This window comes from Engystomops pustulosus, chromosome 2 (genome assembly GCF_040894005.1).
Source record: "Engystomops pustulosus chromosome 2, aEngPut4.maternal, whole genome shotgun sequence".
Classification (NCBI taxonomy): Eukaryota; Metazoa; Chordata; class Amphibia; order Anura; family Leptodactylidae; genus Engystomops; species Engystomops pustulosus.
Genome location: NC_092412.1, coordinates 171,834,946 through 171,852,186, shown reverse-complemented (window position 1 = coordinate 171,852,186; position 17,241 = coordinate 171,834,946). Strand labels below are relative to the sequence as shown.

Here is a 17,241-nt window from a genome sequence, read left to right as displayed (position 1 = left end):
CTCACAGACACACACATCAGTAGGGGATTGAGATTTGAAAATTTTCTTACATGGGAAAAATGTGGTGCCAATATACAAAAAAGGATCAAAAAGTGATTACACCTCACCATTATATTTTGGCTAGGTATGATGGAGATACCAAATTTTCTATAATTTTTTATGTCCTCACTTGAGATACGCAAATCCTTGACAATAGAGACGTCATCCTATGGTGAAGTATGAGATACATTCTTTGCAGGCAAAGGTATAACAGCTCCTACAACTGTCATTAGCTATTCTATATTACAGTCTATATTACAGTATATTGTATAAGTGATCAGTCCCCCTAGGACTCAAGTAACCTAAAAGACCTAAAAAAAATAAAAACTTAAATCAACCCCCTTTGCCTAGAAAACATAAATAAATACATACACATAAATCTTTACCAAGTTTATAGCTTAAGGCTCAGCCGCAATTTTTTTATTCTGACATGCACCGCTTTATATGGTTATAACTTTTGAAAAATGTTACTCGCCTAAACAATGAGATTGTTTTTTCGTCACATGTTGTACTTCATTTTAGTAGTAAATTTTGGCTGATAGATTTTGCATTTATTTATTTAAAAAACAGATTCATTTTTTTTAAATTTACCATTTTGAAAATTAGAAATCATCCCGTTTTCAGACAGATACCGTATATACTCATGTATAAGCCAAGTTTTTCAGCACAAAAAATGTGCTGAAAAACGTCCCCTCGGCTTATACACGAGTCTATAACAAAACCCATTTAAAAAAAAAATAACCCACTTAAAAAAAAATAAACTGATATACTCACCCTCCGATGTCGGCGCGGCTACCCGATGTCCCGATGTCAGCGCATCCCTTCTTCTTTCTTCTCCGCGGCTCCTCTTCTTTCTTCTCTCATGGACGCGGCCATGTTTTCTTCCTGGTCGGCTCATTCTATGACGTCAGCAGCGGCCGCGTCATAGATGCGCCTGCTGGAAGAAAGCATGGGCGCGTCCATGAGAGAAGAAAGAAAAAAAGAGGAGCCACGGAGAAGAAAGAAAATAGGACGCGCCGACATCGGGGACACACGCCGACATTGGGGACACGCGCCGACATCGGGGACACGCGCCGACATCGGGGACACGCGCCGACATTGGAGGGTGAGTATATAAGTTTTTTTGTTTTTTTTAAGTGCTGGGGGGGCAGGCTGTATACTACATGGGGGCAGGCTGGCCGTATACTACATGGGGGCAGGCTGGCCGTATACTACATGGGGGCAGGCTGGCCGTATACTACATGGGGGCAGGCTGGCCGTATACTACATGGGGGCAGGCTGGCCGTATACTACATGGGGGCAGGCTGGCCGTATACTACATGGGGGCAGGCTGGCCGTATACTACATGGGGGCAGGCTGGCCGTATACTACATGGGGGCAGGCTGGCCGTATACTACATGGGGGAAGGCTGGCCGTATACTACATGGGGGCAGGTTGGCTGTATACTACATGGGGGCTGGCTGTATACTACTTGGGGCTGACTGTACACTACTGGGGGCTGGCAGGCTGTATATACTACATGGGGGCAGGCTGGCCGTATACTACATGGGGGCAGGCTGGCCGTATACTACATGGGGGCAGGCTGGCCGTATACTACAGGGGGGCAGGCTGGCCGTATACTACAGGGGGGCAGGCTGGCCGTATACTACAGGGGGGCAGGCTGGCCGTATACTACAGGGGGGCAGGCTGGCCGTATACTACAGGGGGGCAGGCTGGCCGTATACTACAGGGGGGCAGGCTGGCCGTATACTACAGGGGGGCAGGCTGGCCGTATACTACAGGGGGGCAGGCTGGCCGTATACTACAGGGGGGCAGGCTGGCCGTATACTACAGGGGGGCAGGCTGGCCGTATACTACAGGGGGGCAGGCTGGCCGTATACTACAGGGGGGCAGGCTGGCCGTATACTACAGGGGGGCAGGCTGGCCGTATACTACAGGGGGGCAGGCTGGCCGTATACTACAGGGGGGCAGGCTGGCCGTATACTACAGGGGGGCAGGCTGGCCGTATACTACAGGGGGGCAGGCTGGCCGTATACTACAGGGGGGCAGGCTGGCCGTATACTACAGGGGGCTGGCAGGCTGTATACTACTGGGGGAAGGCTGGCTGTATACTACTGAAAGCTGGCTGGCTTTAAGCTTCTAGGGGCTGGCTAGCTGTATACTACAGAGGGCTGGTGGCTGTATACTCGGTCGGCTTATACTCGAGTATATATACGGTGGTTTTACCACCTAAATTAGTTGCTTGATAACATTTCCCATATATCTGCTTTACATTTCCATCATTTTTGAAATGTCTAGATAAGAAATTTTTTTGTCATGTGGCTTACAAATCGAACATATTCAAGGAGATTTCTCAATTTACTTCTTTGGGGTTAATAAACCCCCTATACATCAACCCATTTTAAAATCTTCACCCCTTAAACTATCAGAAAAAGCCTTTAGGAAGATTGTTAAACCCCTTAAGATTTATATAGTAATTAAATCAAAATGGATGTGGAATTTAGAATGGCTGATTTTGTCTGTAATACGTTAATTTAACCCTAAAATGTAAAACTTTTCAAAAGATATTAAATATACTTGAGTATAAGCCAAATTTTTCATCCCAAAACATGGGCTGAAAAAACCTAAAAAGCTAGGCATACTTGAGGCAGGGGCTGGCCGGCTTTATACCTAGGGCCAGGGGGCTGTCGGCCATATAGTGGGGCCAGGGGGATTCCAGGCTATATACTGGGGACAGGGGGCTGCTGACTGACTAGCTATATACTGGCTGTGATGCATTTCCCACCCTAAGTTTATACTCCATAGGTTTTCCCAGTTTTTTGTGTTGAAATTAGGTATCTCAGCTTAAATATAGTTATGCAATTTCACCACATTACAGAGGCACCCTTTATGTGGCCAGACTTGTTTTATGGGCTCACAGCAAGGCGCAGAAGGGAAGGAGTGCCGTGCAGTTGCCAGGATTTTAGTTTTCCTCATTGGTGCCCTTTTGTAGGCTATGAAATTTTAGATTTTTCGTTATAGGTGCCATGTCATGGCATTTTTTGCGGGATAAGATGCATTTTCCAGTATTACCATTTTAGGGTTACTGTATCTATACCCTTTTGTGGCGCAGCTGCACTGGCTTCCATGCAACACAAATTAGAGTGCCATATTTAACTTGCAAATTGTGTTTCACACCCTCTGTTAAAGGTGCCCCACAAAAAGATGGTGAACTCCGTTGGGCCAGTGCGGGGGAAGTGACAGATTCATGTATTCTAGCACACAATCTTAGTGGATCGCCGCACGCAGCATTTTACACGGAAATAGCACTTTTAGTGCATTTTCTGAATATAAGTAAATGTGCCCCGTTACCTTTACTGTATGAATCAATATGATTATGGGGATAACAAACTTAGATGTTTTTTTTTACATTTTAATACATTTGCCAAATAAATTTTAATGTAGAGAAAAATCTATCATTTTTGCATTGCCATCTTCCAAGTGGCATAACATTTAATTTTTTTTTGGCTACGGAACTGAATAATGGCTTGGGTTTTTTTGTGGAACATGTTGTACTTTGCAGCAGTATCATTCTGGAGTACATATGTTTTTTAAATCACTTTTTATAGCATTTTTTGTGGGATAAAATGGGTAAAAATCATAATTTTTGGTGGGTTTTTAAGTTTTTTTGGTGTTCATCAAGCAGTTAAAAATAATAATAATAATAATCTTTATATAGCGCCATCAAATTCCATAGCGCTTTACAAATCATAGGGGACATATACAACTATATTACATTACAAAGAACAAACGGTCATATGGAACAATAGGAGTGAGGGCCCTGCTCACAAGAGCTTACAGACTATGAGGATGAGGGTGTTGACACAAGAGGTTGTATAATGGTCCATCCATTCTATATAAAATAATTTAATAAATACAAATTTTGCTGCTGCTTGAAATATCATTCTTTTTTAACTGTACGGGTTGTTACGGATGCAGTGACGCATTATATGTTTCTTTATATGTTTATATGGCTTATGGGCATTTTTATTAATTTAGTTTTATTTAATGCATATGCATAGGCTGACACTGTGCCTTTAAGATCCCGTCACAGACACTGCCTGAGAACAGCCCTGGGGTCCTGATCGCACCTCACGGCAGCCATTACAGTGACGGGCGCACCCCGAAGACCGCACGGGGGGCCAATGGTTGGCATAGACCACAAGAAGGCCGTTTAAACCGTTGACCACAGCATTTAACGGGTTAACTACCCGCAATCGGAACTCTTTCAGTTACAGCTGATACCCCGTGTATACCAATTACAGCTCAACTCCGATCTCGAGCTGAGCCGTCATCAGCTCTGCATCCGATAAATGGAACGCTGAGTGCTAAGCGTCCAATATATAGGACAGAGAATGTTAAGTGGTTGAAAATCTAAAAATTATTATTCTCCTTCATGAATGCCGTAACGGAAAAAAAAGCATCCAAATTGAAACTTTTTTGTAATTTGTAAAACTTTTGATAAACAGTGCTCAAAAAAGGGTGTTTAGTTGGAAAAATGCTATAATTGATAAGCCATATTCTGACACCCTTTACTTTTTCATACTTTGGTGTATGGATCTGGTTAAAGTATTCATTTTTTTATCAGCATGGGATTAGATTTTCAATGATAATATTTTACATATACACCCTTTTGATCACTTTTTATCAAAATGTTTATGTGAGGCAAAAATGTCTCAATTTGGATGCGTTTTTCCATTACGCTATTCGTGGAGAGAAATAATTATTTTTAGATTTTTAAAAATTGGCCATGTTTATTTTTATATGTGTTCTAGTGAAAGGGAATGATTTGAGATTTTAATTTTTTTAAAAATTTATTTTAATTAAAAGGATACTTGAATCATAGTATCATAGTAGTCTTAGCAGGACTGATAATTTATAGAATATACGTACTGCAATATGGATTGTAATTTAGAATGGCTAGAGACAGCTTTAGGAACCTTTGCCTGCCAAGGACTTATCTCATACAACCTTAGGCTACATTCACACGGCCGTATAAAAACGGCCGTATACGTACCGTTTTTTTACGGGTTACATACGGCCACATTCATTTCAATGGACAATACGTCCAACCATTTATATTGCCGTTTTTGACACTGGAGTGTACGGACCGTATACTGGCCGTATAAAAATATAGAGCATGTCCTATTTTCTCCCGTATTTCAGTTCTGTATGCCCTAAAAGTCTATGGGCATGTATAAAATACGGGTTAAATACGTGCTGCATACGGATGAAAAACGTCACGTATTTATACAGAAATACAGCCTGTAGATACAGGACTGGAGAAATACATGTCCGTGTGAATGCAGCCTTACAGGGTGACATCTGTATTTCCAAGGACTATGGTGATATGTCCTGGATTTTAGGATCTAGAAGTTTGGCACCTAGAATATCATATAAATCTATATATCCATCTATCTATATATATATATATATATATATATATATATATATATATATCCATCTATCATATAAATCTAAAATTGTGTTTCCATGTGCCAGGGAACCAGAGATATGCAGGTTTTCTTCAACAGTTAATATTACTGGATCCCTGGCACCTAGAGCCACAATAACAGATTCTCTTCTTTCGGAGGAAAAGCAGAGAGAAGCTGAAAGAGCCAGCATAGAAGAGCTTCTTCAGCTGACAGATAAAGTAAATATTGACTATATGACTAGATGAACTAATGTTCATGTTATAAATACTCTCCTAACCGAAACAATCAGACAGCACATTTCACAGTTTTTTTTAGATAGTAGAGAGGATTAACATTCAATTCTATTTGCCTAATGTGGTTAGATATTAACACCATGACCTAGATCTTGTCCAAAAAGTTACATAAAACATGAAAAACACACATATTACTATGACATATTACAGGACATATCTCCTAAGTCAGTGATGGTAAACCTTTTAAAGACCGAGTGCCCAAACTACAACCAAAATCCACTTATTTACCATGAAGTGGACATGGCATTTCAAGCAGTAACTTATTGCTACCTGTTCTTCAACATCATTCAATTGTTTTGGCTCTAATGAGGCCACCAATACAGTTGAAAGAAGGTGGGTAAAATCAGACCATCATTGACCAGGAGGAATGGTGGGTCCAGCAGGATGACCTCCAAAGATAATGCAGTTCTGTCATCACCTTCTCACTTTTCCCACAGTTTCAAACAACCAATTAAGTGTCGCTTTAAAATAGCGATGTTGTTAAGTTGCTTGGAACTGCAGGAATATTTGGTGGATTTGGTCCTGTTTGGTGAAATTGGGGCAATGGCCTGAGTGCCCACAGAAAGGGCTCAGTGTGCCATCACTGTCCTAAGTCCTTGGAAAATATTGCTCAATTCTTTGCAGTCCTCGCTAAAAAGTCTACGACACTGCTGATCTAAAAACTATCTACCTAGCACCCCCCCCCCCCCATGTTTCGTCACATGGAGTGGTATCCTCAGGGGTATCAGGGCTAAATGCTTGACCAATATTTTAGTGAAACAGTCTCTAGCTTACAATCGGTTCAAATTAAAATTCTCAGCGGAGGTTACACCGCCTTTTGTCCGTTCTCACCTACCTCCAATACAGGGTGGAAGGGAGTTGGTATCCCGTTTCCCAAGACTTTGGGGTATAAATATATTTAAACTGCAGAGCCTTTAATCACTCAAATGAATTTTAAGTTAGTGCTGACATATCACATTTGATTGGCGCAACCTGGTGCTCTATCCTAATAATTTAATAGACGAGGATTGGGGTGAACGTGATACATAGCTAGACTGGTTCTTTTGCAAGGAAATAAGGACAGAAATAGAAACAATATTTCCAATCCTCACCTAAACACTGTGAACGCATACACTATTATTATCAGTGGTCCCAACAACTCGGCTTCTCCATTTTCGAAAGTCTATCTATATAAGACTGTCAACCACTGACTGTATTTATAACCCCTTAACGCCGAAGCCACTTTTCACCTTCCTGACACGGCCCATTTTTTCAAATCTGCCCTGTGTCACTACAAGTGGTTATAACTTCGGAACGCTTTAACATATCCAAGTGATTTTTAAATAGTTTTCTCTTGACACTTTGTACTTCATGTTAGTTGAAATATGTTGGTGGTACGCAACGTTTATTTATGAAAAAAAACAGATTTGGTGAAAATTTGGAAAAAGTCTCCATTTTTGAAATTGAAAATGTTCTTCTTGTTCCATACATAGTCATTCCATCCGAACCTTTATCTAGTCAATTCATACATTAATCATTGTAAAATCATCTTTTCTTTATTATATAAATGAGGCTGGGCACATGGAGAGAGAAAGTGAAGTCAATCCTGTTCCCCTCCCCTCTCCTCTCCCTGCTCATATCTGTGTATAAGGTATAGTAAAGGATTGCTGGTGCTTGTGCTTTACCTGCTGACATGCTCTCTCCTCCTGCCTACCTGCACTGGGGGTGTGGTTGTGTCTCCTTCGCTCAGGTAATTTTCATACACCTTTAGTACCTGATTGCTTAAGTTTACAGGTATGTAGAGGGACAATGAAGGAATAGAGGCAATGCTTTCTAATGGCAGTTTATGAAAATATATTTAGTATCGGGGATTAATTTGCCTGACGGGTTCAATTTAAGAACCACTATGCTGTCTACCTTATCGGTGGGGTGAATAGCTATACTGTTTTTCTTTTGTAGCGATAGATGGCTTGCTGTTCTCTAAAAGTAAGATTAATATACCTATACTTATAATAATATTGATTTTTAACTTTCCGAATATCTTTAATGAATAATGTTGCAGTACTAAATGTTGTTAGTATTCATGCAATGGATTCAATTTAGATTTGTTTTTTAATGAAATGTAAATAATATTTGAATTTGTATTATAATTTTCTGGAATGGTTTCAGGTTATTTAACCCCTAGGCGCACCTGGACGTTATAGCACGTCCCGGGGGCTAGATACTTAGCGCACCAGGAGGCACTATAACGTCCTGCTTCTGGCACCGGCTCACGAACGGAGCCGGTACCAGAAGCAAAGGCTGTCAGCTTTCAATCACAACTGACACCGCGCGCTAACACCCGCGATCGGAACCGGCTCCAATCGCGGGTGTTAACCTCTTACACATCGCGGTCCTGCATGTAAGGGTGTTTCTGCTTTGGATTGGATCCCCCGCGCCGCATACTGGGGGATCCAATCCTCTTCTGGGCAGCTCCGAGGACTGCCAAGTGCCCCGGAGCTGCCCGATGTCCGGGCAACTCAGCTTCCGGGTCTGACTTAACTGTCTGAGCATGCGCCTGCATGCTCAGACAGTTTACACTGCTCTACAATAAAATAGTATTGTATAGCAGTGTATTGAACTTGAACCAGAGCATCACTGGTTCAAGTTCAAGTAAGAATAAGTAAAAGAATGCAAAAACACTAAACACTACACATTAGAATAAATAAAAAATATATAAAAATATAAGCCCCTAAAATGTCACTTTCCCATAAAAACACTTAATAAAGTATAAAAAAACACAAAAACACAAAAAAACCCCGCATATTTGGCATTGCCGCATCCGTAACAATCTGTATAATAAAACAGAATCGTTACTGGACCCGCACGGAAAAAGCCGGAGATAAAAAACGCAAAAAACGTTCCGAAATTTTTACTTAATACCCTATAAAAAATGCTCTAAAAAGTGATTTAAAAAATGTTATGCACTCTAAAATAAGCCCACTAAAAAGAACAACTCTTCTCGCAAAAATTAAGCCCCTAACCAGATTTGTCAGCCGAAAAATAAAAAAGCTCTGCATATGAAAGACGGTGATGCTAAAATTAACAACATTTTTGCCAAATTACTTTTTATTCAGTAAAAATGTGAAAAAAAAAAAAAAAAATCTATATAAATCTTTTCGTAATCGTGGCGACCCACAGAATAAAAATAATATACTATTTTTATGGTATGGTTAACGGCCAAAAAAAAAACACATAAAAATGTTCCTAAAAATTGATGATTTTCATTTCCTCCACCAACAAAGAGTTAATAAAATCTCACCAATTAGCTATAGATGCCCCAAAATTACATACCAGAAAAGTGCATCTCATGTGGTAAAGAAATAAGATTATAGCCTGTACAGTGTGACATAGCAAATCTGCTCTGGATGGCACCTCCTTCCCTTCTATGCCCGGCCATGCGCCCATACAGCAGGTTACCACCACATATCAGTGAATTCGGGAGAAATTGGGTATCAAACTTTGTGGAGCCTTTTTTCATTTAATCCATTGTAAATGTTTAATTTAGCACCCAAAATGAGTGTATTGTCAAAAATATTACAATTTGCAGACTACACCTCCGTTTTGTTTTAACCCTTATAAAACACCGAAAGGTTTAACAAACTTCTTAAAAGTGGTTTTTCATACGTTGAGGGGTGTAGTTTCCATAATGGAGTAATTTATGAGTCTCGCTATTAATTAGGCCTCTCAGTGTCAATTAGAAGTTGAGCAGGTCCATCTAAATACGGGTTTTGGTGATTTTACAAAAAATGTGAAAAATGATACCTAAATTCTGAGCCTCATAACATTCTAGTAAAATATGTGGAAACTTAAAAAACCATCCAACATAAAGCAGACATTTGGGAAATGTAAGTTATGAATTTATTTGGGTGCTATGACTATCTGCATCAAAAGTAGAGAATTTAGAACGTTGAAAATAAAGAATTTTTAAAAATTTTTGCCAAATTTAGTTTCTTTTCATAACTAAACGCAAAAGATTTCATCCAAATTTTTAAACTAATTTGAAGTACAATGTGTCACGAGAAAACAATCTCAAAATCCCCTGGATTTCTCATAGCGTTCCAAAGCTATAACCATTTATAGTGAAACAGGGCAGATTTGAAAAATGGGGCCGCGTCCTTAAGGCCAAAAGAGGCTGAGTCCTGTAGGGGTTAATTACATATTTTTTAATAGCTAAATTTCGCATGAAACTCTTTATTCCGATGAATGCATTACATTTGTCAAATTTGGCTGTCGAGGCAAATTTCAGACCTTTTTGTTATAAGATTGTTTCTCCTTCTGTTAAACCCCTCACTACTGCCATACGGCTATTTACATCCTATTTGTACATGCCCAGTGCAGAAAGGATGTTTAGAAATGTTTTGACAGTAACCAACTTCAAACGGCCAAATCTCCTGAACCCTGGCACATCATTTTCATGTAATTTTAAACAGATACATTTGGAAGCAATCTTTCATACATAGTCCTGTTTTTGGGGGGATGTCTCTGTTTGGCTATATCTTTTAGGTCTTTGTCCTCCTCTAATATATGCCAATTAGATCTTTTTTTTTTTAAGTCTCTTTTCTGAATACTCTTGAGTTTATATTATATTTTTTTTTATCTCCGACAACACGTCCAGGAACTTCAAACGCTCTCCTACTATATTGTATGTGAATATCATGTTCATGTCATTTACTGTATTCAAGTATTGTACCATTTCCTTAAATGACTGGTAAGTTCATCTCCAAACTATAAAGATGTCATCCCCATAGTGTGTGTACATCTGAATATTCGGGATAAATGTGCTTCTTTCAGATAAGATATATTTCATACGATATTTGTGTATTCTTGACTTTTGTCAGTATGTGTCAGTACTCTCCTTAGGTCTTCAACCCCTTGTTGATGTGGTAGCAATTTTTCTGCCATTTTCTTGGACATTACTCCTTTTTCTACATTGCACCTTAAACAAGTCCTTAACTGGGACACATATTTTTGTGTAGGGTCTTTTTGTTGTACTTCATAGGTATAAGTGTCCCCTATTAACCTCTGTGCCTCTTGTAGATAAAAATCCTTTGTCATGAATACTATACCTACCCGCCCCCCTTATCCACATGTTTCACTATGATCTATTTTTCTTGTTTAAAGACTTTAAACACTAACAAGTTTTTGACAAATTTGGGGCATCATGTTCGTAAATTTAGGCATTTTATTACTTGTTTTTTGAAAAGGTGTACTGGACTACTCTGTTGAATTTGTGGGTTGAATCTAGATTAATTCCCTCCTACAAAATGTCTATCAAGGCCACCCACTCCCTCATCTGACTCATCTCCTAAAAATAAAAGACTCTGGGGCTTATTTACCAAGGGTCTGCGGATTGCACTTCCATCGGACTTCCCGACGTTTTCGGGGATTGCACGGCTGCGACAGGTATTTAGCAGGGGATTGTATCGCACTGATCGGATTTTGTCGCAATCGCGTCGGCTTTCGTGCGTCAGAAATGGGGGGGCAGGCCGTCGGACGATCCAACGGTGCGAACTGAGCACGGGATTTAACTCTAAAATTGTGTCGCAAGACATGCACTTACATACACCGGGAAGAAGAAGAAGGTGAACTCCAGCGCACCTGAGAAGGGAAGCTACAGATGCAGGATATCATGCACACGATCTTAGTGAATCGCGCCAGAGTGCATTATCGTCGGAACAATGCACTTCGGGTGAACTCCTCGGACAGGTAAGTAAATATGCACCATTCTTGTTCAGTTGGAGATAAATTATGATCTAAGAAGAATCCTAAGGGGCCGATTTTGGCAGGTATATTGGCCTCCCTGGGTTCCTGCCGTTCCTTATTAGTTTTTGTGCAAAACATTTTTTAGGGCTATTTTTCTGACACCTTTAAAGAGATCAATTTCAAAAGACACATTGTAAAACAATCAACTGCTCTTCTTGTAAGTTTTTTTCCTGTTAAATTAGTCACCAAGCTTTCATCTTTTTGACTACTTCCAGGACATTTGTTTCCTTTTTTGGTTCCTCTTTTCACCAGATCTTTAGTGTTACAAGCCTCATGAGGGATAAATATTGAGATTGAACACACATCATGGTACTGAGCCCTGAAGATGTCACTGCTGGTCACGAAATGCATGGGATGCCTAGCCTCATGCACCGGCTCTCTTCGCTCAAGAGCGACTGAGCTCTTGTGATATTTATGCATTGAATATTGTGGTGATTATGACTTACCAACTACTGATATTTACTTGTTGGGGATGAATACCATGTAATTTTTAGTGCATGTTTGGCTTTATGTGGCCACAATGAATAAAGGACATCTATCACCAGGATGAAAGACTGTATGCAAATCAACCTGAGGGGCTCCAGGCTCCTTTAACACCTAAATTGCTTTTATCCTTGTATGTCACGTCTGAATATTTTTGAAGTCTGTTATATATTTTTGCCTATACACATACCTCTTGTAGTATTGGTTTTTAAAACAAAATATTTATTAATAGTTTTCATTTTGAGTTCATTTGAAAATTAAAAAATATATACTGTAAATGAAAAATGCCTTTTTTTTTTTTAGCTTTGAACCCCAAATAAAACTAAAAATGAAAAAAAAAGGTTTTAAATTTTTATTACGTTTTATTACTCATGGGCTCAGCCCTCTCCACACAAGGTGAGTGTTTGTGGCATATTGTGGCAAATAACCCCCGGTAACACCGGCAATCGGTGTTGACCATTGAACCGATCCTTCGGTCTCTGCTAGCGGCAATGAAAAGCAGTGGGTGGGCGCCGCAATCTTGTCTAAGATCCTTGCTCCCTGTGGTGTAATCGGGGAGCAATGATCTATTGCTATGATCATTCGTTACAATAATCAGTAAAATCCCCATATACTGCCATACTCCAGTATGGCAGTATTTGGTAGGATCAATCAGACAACCTAGGGTTAAAGGACCCTAGGAGGTCTGAAAAGTAGTCAAAATTTTGCATCAATTTCACTGCATTCTGAATTATTTTTCCACTTCCCAGTACATGGCAAGGGATATTAAATACCATAACTATGAAGTGCAATTTGTTAAGCAGAAAACAGGCCCTCACACCTCTTAACATGGGAAAATGAAAAAAGTTTTCGATTGTTGAAGGTGGAGAGTGAAAAACGGAAACACAAAAATAAAAAATGGCCTGGCCGGGAATAAGTTTTAAAGGGAACCGGTTTTTAGAAATTGGCCTAATAAACCACTAGCAGTATGTTGTCAAGCAGCTTCTAAATGATGTTTCTTTCATGGCCAAGTGTGGTGGCATTATCCAGAAAATCAACTTTGAAGTGGGATGTAAATTGGTTTTATGAAGTCAAGGAGACTGAGAGTGGTTGCAATTCTGGCGGAATGAAGCCACACCCAGCTCACCTAACTTGCTCTAGATCTTTCCTTTGCACCGATACATACCCTGTTTCCCCTAAAATAAGACATCCCCCAAAAGTAAGACCTAGTACAATTTTGCTCCGGCTTAAAAATATAAGGCCTCCCCGAAAATAAGACCTAGCAGCAGTCATTGCAGCAGCTCCCCCCACGCCATAAATTAGTATTAGTAAATCTTTTAGATGCCGCCGAAGATTGTGACATGGGGAAGAATTCATGGAATCACCGGCTGTTGTGCTGCAAATGTGATACCAGCAGCTACCAGGATAAGAAGGGACATTTATGGAAAGTGCTTTTTATGGTTTCCAATGATTCTAATAGGAATGGAGTCACAAGAAATACAGCATGAAATTCAGAGTTTGGAGGGTCATAAGAGGATGTTGGAGAAGTAGATTTTTTGTTCAACGATAAATGTAAATTCTTGTTCATGGAAAAATAAGACATCCCCTGAAAATAAGACCTAGTGCCTCTTTAGGAGCAAAAATTAATATAAGACACTGAATTATTTTCGGGGAAACAGGGTAGTGGGCAAGATGAGTGGCCACACTCTGCCTAAATAAACTTTGAGTGAGTCTTTTGAAAAACATGGACCCTGCGGTCAACAGGCACCAAACCAAGGTTTCTTCATGATAGATCCTGTGTGGCAACTACAGTGTTAAGATTTGCAAATGAGACTTGTACAAGAAAAGGTAGACTCACAATAAAAGATTGTATGATTTCTGTAATTTTACCACAACATTCATACCAGGTTCAGTGTTTTTCTGATTATCATTCTTCTTAAATCCAATACATTTCCATACTTATCCTACTACATCATTGTTTGTTCAATATAAATTTACAGTATACATTCCCTACACATACGCAATACGCTCCCTTCCATAGTTTTTAGTATATTTCTACAGTATCATTATCCTGCATAATATAACAACACATATACAGACAATTGGCTTCACAATCCACTAATATCTCCTCACACAGCCAGGTCATACTTCCATGGTGCCTGAGCAGATCACCCAACTCTCAGCTTACTACCGATGCCTTAGCAGTCCATTGAATTTAGCTTCACACAGTGTGCCTGCACATACCTTGTTTCCCCCAAAAAGAAGACTAGTACAATTTCTTTTAAGCTTAGAAATAAAAGGCCTCCCCTGAAAATAAGATCTAATGGCAGTTATTGCTACAGCTCCCCCATGCCATATATTAGTATTAGTAGATATTTTAGATGCTGCAAGAGGTTGTGACGTGTGAAGAATCCATGGGAAAAACTACTTACTGTTCTTCTGCAAATGCGATACAAGCAGGGGTCATTTAAGGAAAGTGCTATTGCTAAACATGAGAGATTGGGGACAATTATTCCAATAAAAATGGAGTCACAAGAAATTCAGCATGAAATTCAGTATTTGGAGAGTTATAAGGATGTTAAAGAAGTAGATTTTTTGTTCAACATAGAGCCACTTTAGGAGCAAAAATTAATATATGTCTTGTTTTTTAATTAATACGGTCTTGTTTTTGGGGAAACACGGTAGTACCACATATGCTGGATATCTTCTTCCCCCAACACCGCCTTACATGGCGCCTGCAAGCGACACTGCACAGACGCAGTTGTCTTTACCTCCATACTATCTACATCCCTTTCATGGGCTAATATATTGATATGCACTCAGCGGCACCCATCACTACCCCTCCACCAGTGTTCGATCCCACCCCCAGCCTTTATATATCCACATTTCCTGTGTCACCATAGTGCAATTCAACAACTTTTACTATTCTATGCCTGTGCTATTTTATCCATTCTATCTTTCAGTTTAACCACAAGTTTAACCACATGTGCAACTGATCCTGTGGTGAGCACACTAAGTGTAAATTCACATGGCCGTCTGCGGGGGTGTTTATGCGGCCGCATGTATGTCCTCATAGATGGCAATAGTGGCACGGCGGGGATACACATGTGTGGCACCGATCCGGGCCGCACACCGCAAAAAGATGGAGCATGCTCCAGGAGGGGCTAACTCCTCCTCCTCTCCAGCACACGGCGGTATGCCCGCATGACGGGCGTGTGAATGAGCCCCAAGGCAGATTTAACTAAAGTGTCTGAAAGCAAAACTATTCTAGTTTCCCATGGAAACGAAACAAAACTTATAAAGTGAAAGCTCTGATTGGTTGCCATAAGCAACTAGAACAGTTTTGATAAACGAGGTCCACTGTGTGTGCTAAACTTCCCTCCTCTTCTGCATCCGGCTGTATTTATGAGGCTTTAAACATAAAGAACAGAGTGTCTCACAACAAAATTGCTGCATGTGAACAAACCAAAGTGTTGCGTGATCGGAAGACAATTTTATGTAAATAAATTAAAGTAAATAAATCTTAACAAAATTAATAGATTTTTCATACATACATTTCCTGCTGTAAATGTAAACATAGGAAGGAAAATGATGGCGAGTTTGGCTTCAGGCATCTTTGTACACACCACAGCGAGGATGGTCATGATCGCTCCTGACTAAAAAAAAGTAATATACAAAAGATATTAAGTAATCAAATATTTGTTAGTGTCCCCTAGACCACTTGATTGGACAGGGTCAGAAATTTTACATCACAAACCAATAGTTGCCTTGCCGCAACCAATAGAAAGTAAAATATAACCTTTATTAATACTCTTAACCCCTTCCCGAAGTTTGACGTAATAGTATTGCATCGCGGGAGGTGCGTTCCCGCAAAATGCAGTACTATTACATCAAACTTCTGGCCCCGGCTCCTGAACGAGGCCGGGGCCAGAAGCTGCGGGTGTCAGTTATATATTATAGCCGACACCTGCCTCTTTTTCATAAAATCTCTTCACAAAAATGTTCTAAAAAGTGATCAAAAAAGTTATGTGCGCCAAAATGGTACAACTCAACACGTAAAAAATAAGCCCTAAACTAACTAACCCAAAAATATTAAAGTTACGTCTCCGAAAAGATGGCGATGAGATTTCCTCTATATAATTTTTTTTCCAGTAAAATTGTAAAAATAAATGAAAAACTATATAAATGAGGTATCACCGTAATCGTAGTGATCTGTCGAATAAAGATAATATAGTATTTTTAGTGTACGGTGTATGACCCCCAAAAATTACGAAAAGAAAGGAAACTAAAATTGCCAATTTTCTTTTCACCCATACATTCAAGAGTTAATAAAATCTCATCAATAAGCTAATGACCCACTAAAATGAAATATTTGTAAAGTGCATCTCATGCCGCAAAAAATAAGCCCTTATATGTCCAAATTGCCAAAAAAATAAAGATTGTATAGCCAATAAAAAGTGACAATGCATAATTTGCTCTGAATGGTGCAGCTTCCCTTCGAAGCCCTGGCGTGTGCCCATACAGCAGGTAACCACCACATATGGGGTATTGTTATATGCGGGGGGCATTGGGTATCAAACTTTGTGGAGCGTTTTGGTATTTTATCCACTGAAAATCTGTACATTTTTTGAAAAACACATTAATGTAGCCAAAAATTATTTACTTTCAAAATTGTATCCGATTTTGTTTTAACCCCTGTAAAACAATTAAAGGGTTAACAAACTTCATGAAAGTTGTTTTACATACGTTGAGGGGTGTAGTTTCTGTAATGGGGTAATTTATGGGGTTTTACTTTTATTTAGGCCTCTCAAAGTGACTTGAAACCTGAGCAAGTCCCTCAATAGCAGGATTTTGCGGTTTTTATGAAAATGTGAAAAATCGCACCTAACTTTCAAAGGCCCATAACATCCTACAAAAATAAGAGTATGCATAAAAAACCATTTCCACATAAAGTAGACATTCGGTGAATGTTAGTTGTTAAGTTTTTTTGCTGTTATCACTATGTGTGGAAAAAGTAGAACATTTTGAAGTTCGAAAATCAAGAATTTTTCCAAATTTTCACCAAATATCTGATTTTCTCATAAATAAATGCAAAATATACCACCAAAATTTTTCAACTAACATGAAGTACAACGTGTCACGAGAAAATGATTTTAAAATCACTTGAATATGTTAAAGCGTTTCAAAGT

The 17,241-nt window shown here is 39.4% G+C and overlaps 1 protein-coding gene across 5 annotated transcripts in view; it reads right to left on the bottom strand.

The window, feature by feature from the left end:
• The window catches only part of PARL (presenilin associated rhomboid like), a 155,572-nt gene that overhangs the window by 27,794 nt on the left and 110,537 nt on the right, over positions 1–17,241 (bottom strand). For 4 of the 5 annotated variants that reach the window (XR_011853275.1, XM_072137286.1, XM_072137288.1 and 1 more), the window contains one exon: positions 15,607–15,708. The exons of the other annotated variant lie outside the window; for it this stretch is intronic. Coding sequence is in view for 3 of the 4 variants with exons in the window: in XM_072137286.1 (XP_071993387.1) it covers positions 15,607–15,708 (102 nt within the window). In the remaining variant the exon portion in view is untranslated. The remainder of the gene's footprint in view (positions 1–15,606; positions 15,709–17,241) is intronic. 5 annotated transcript variants of the gene reach the window in all.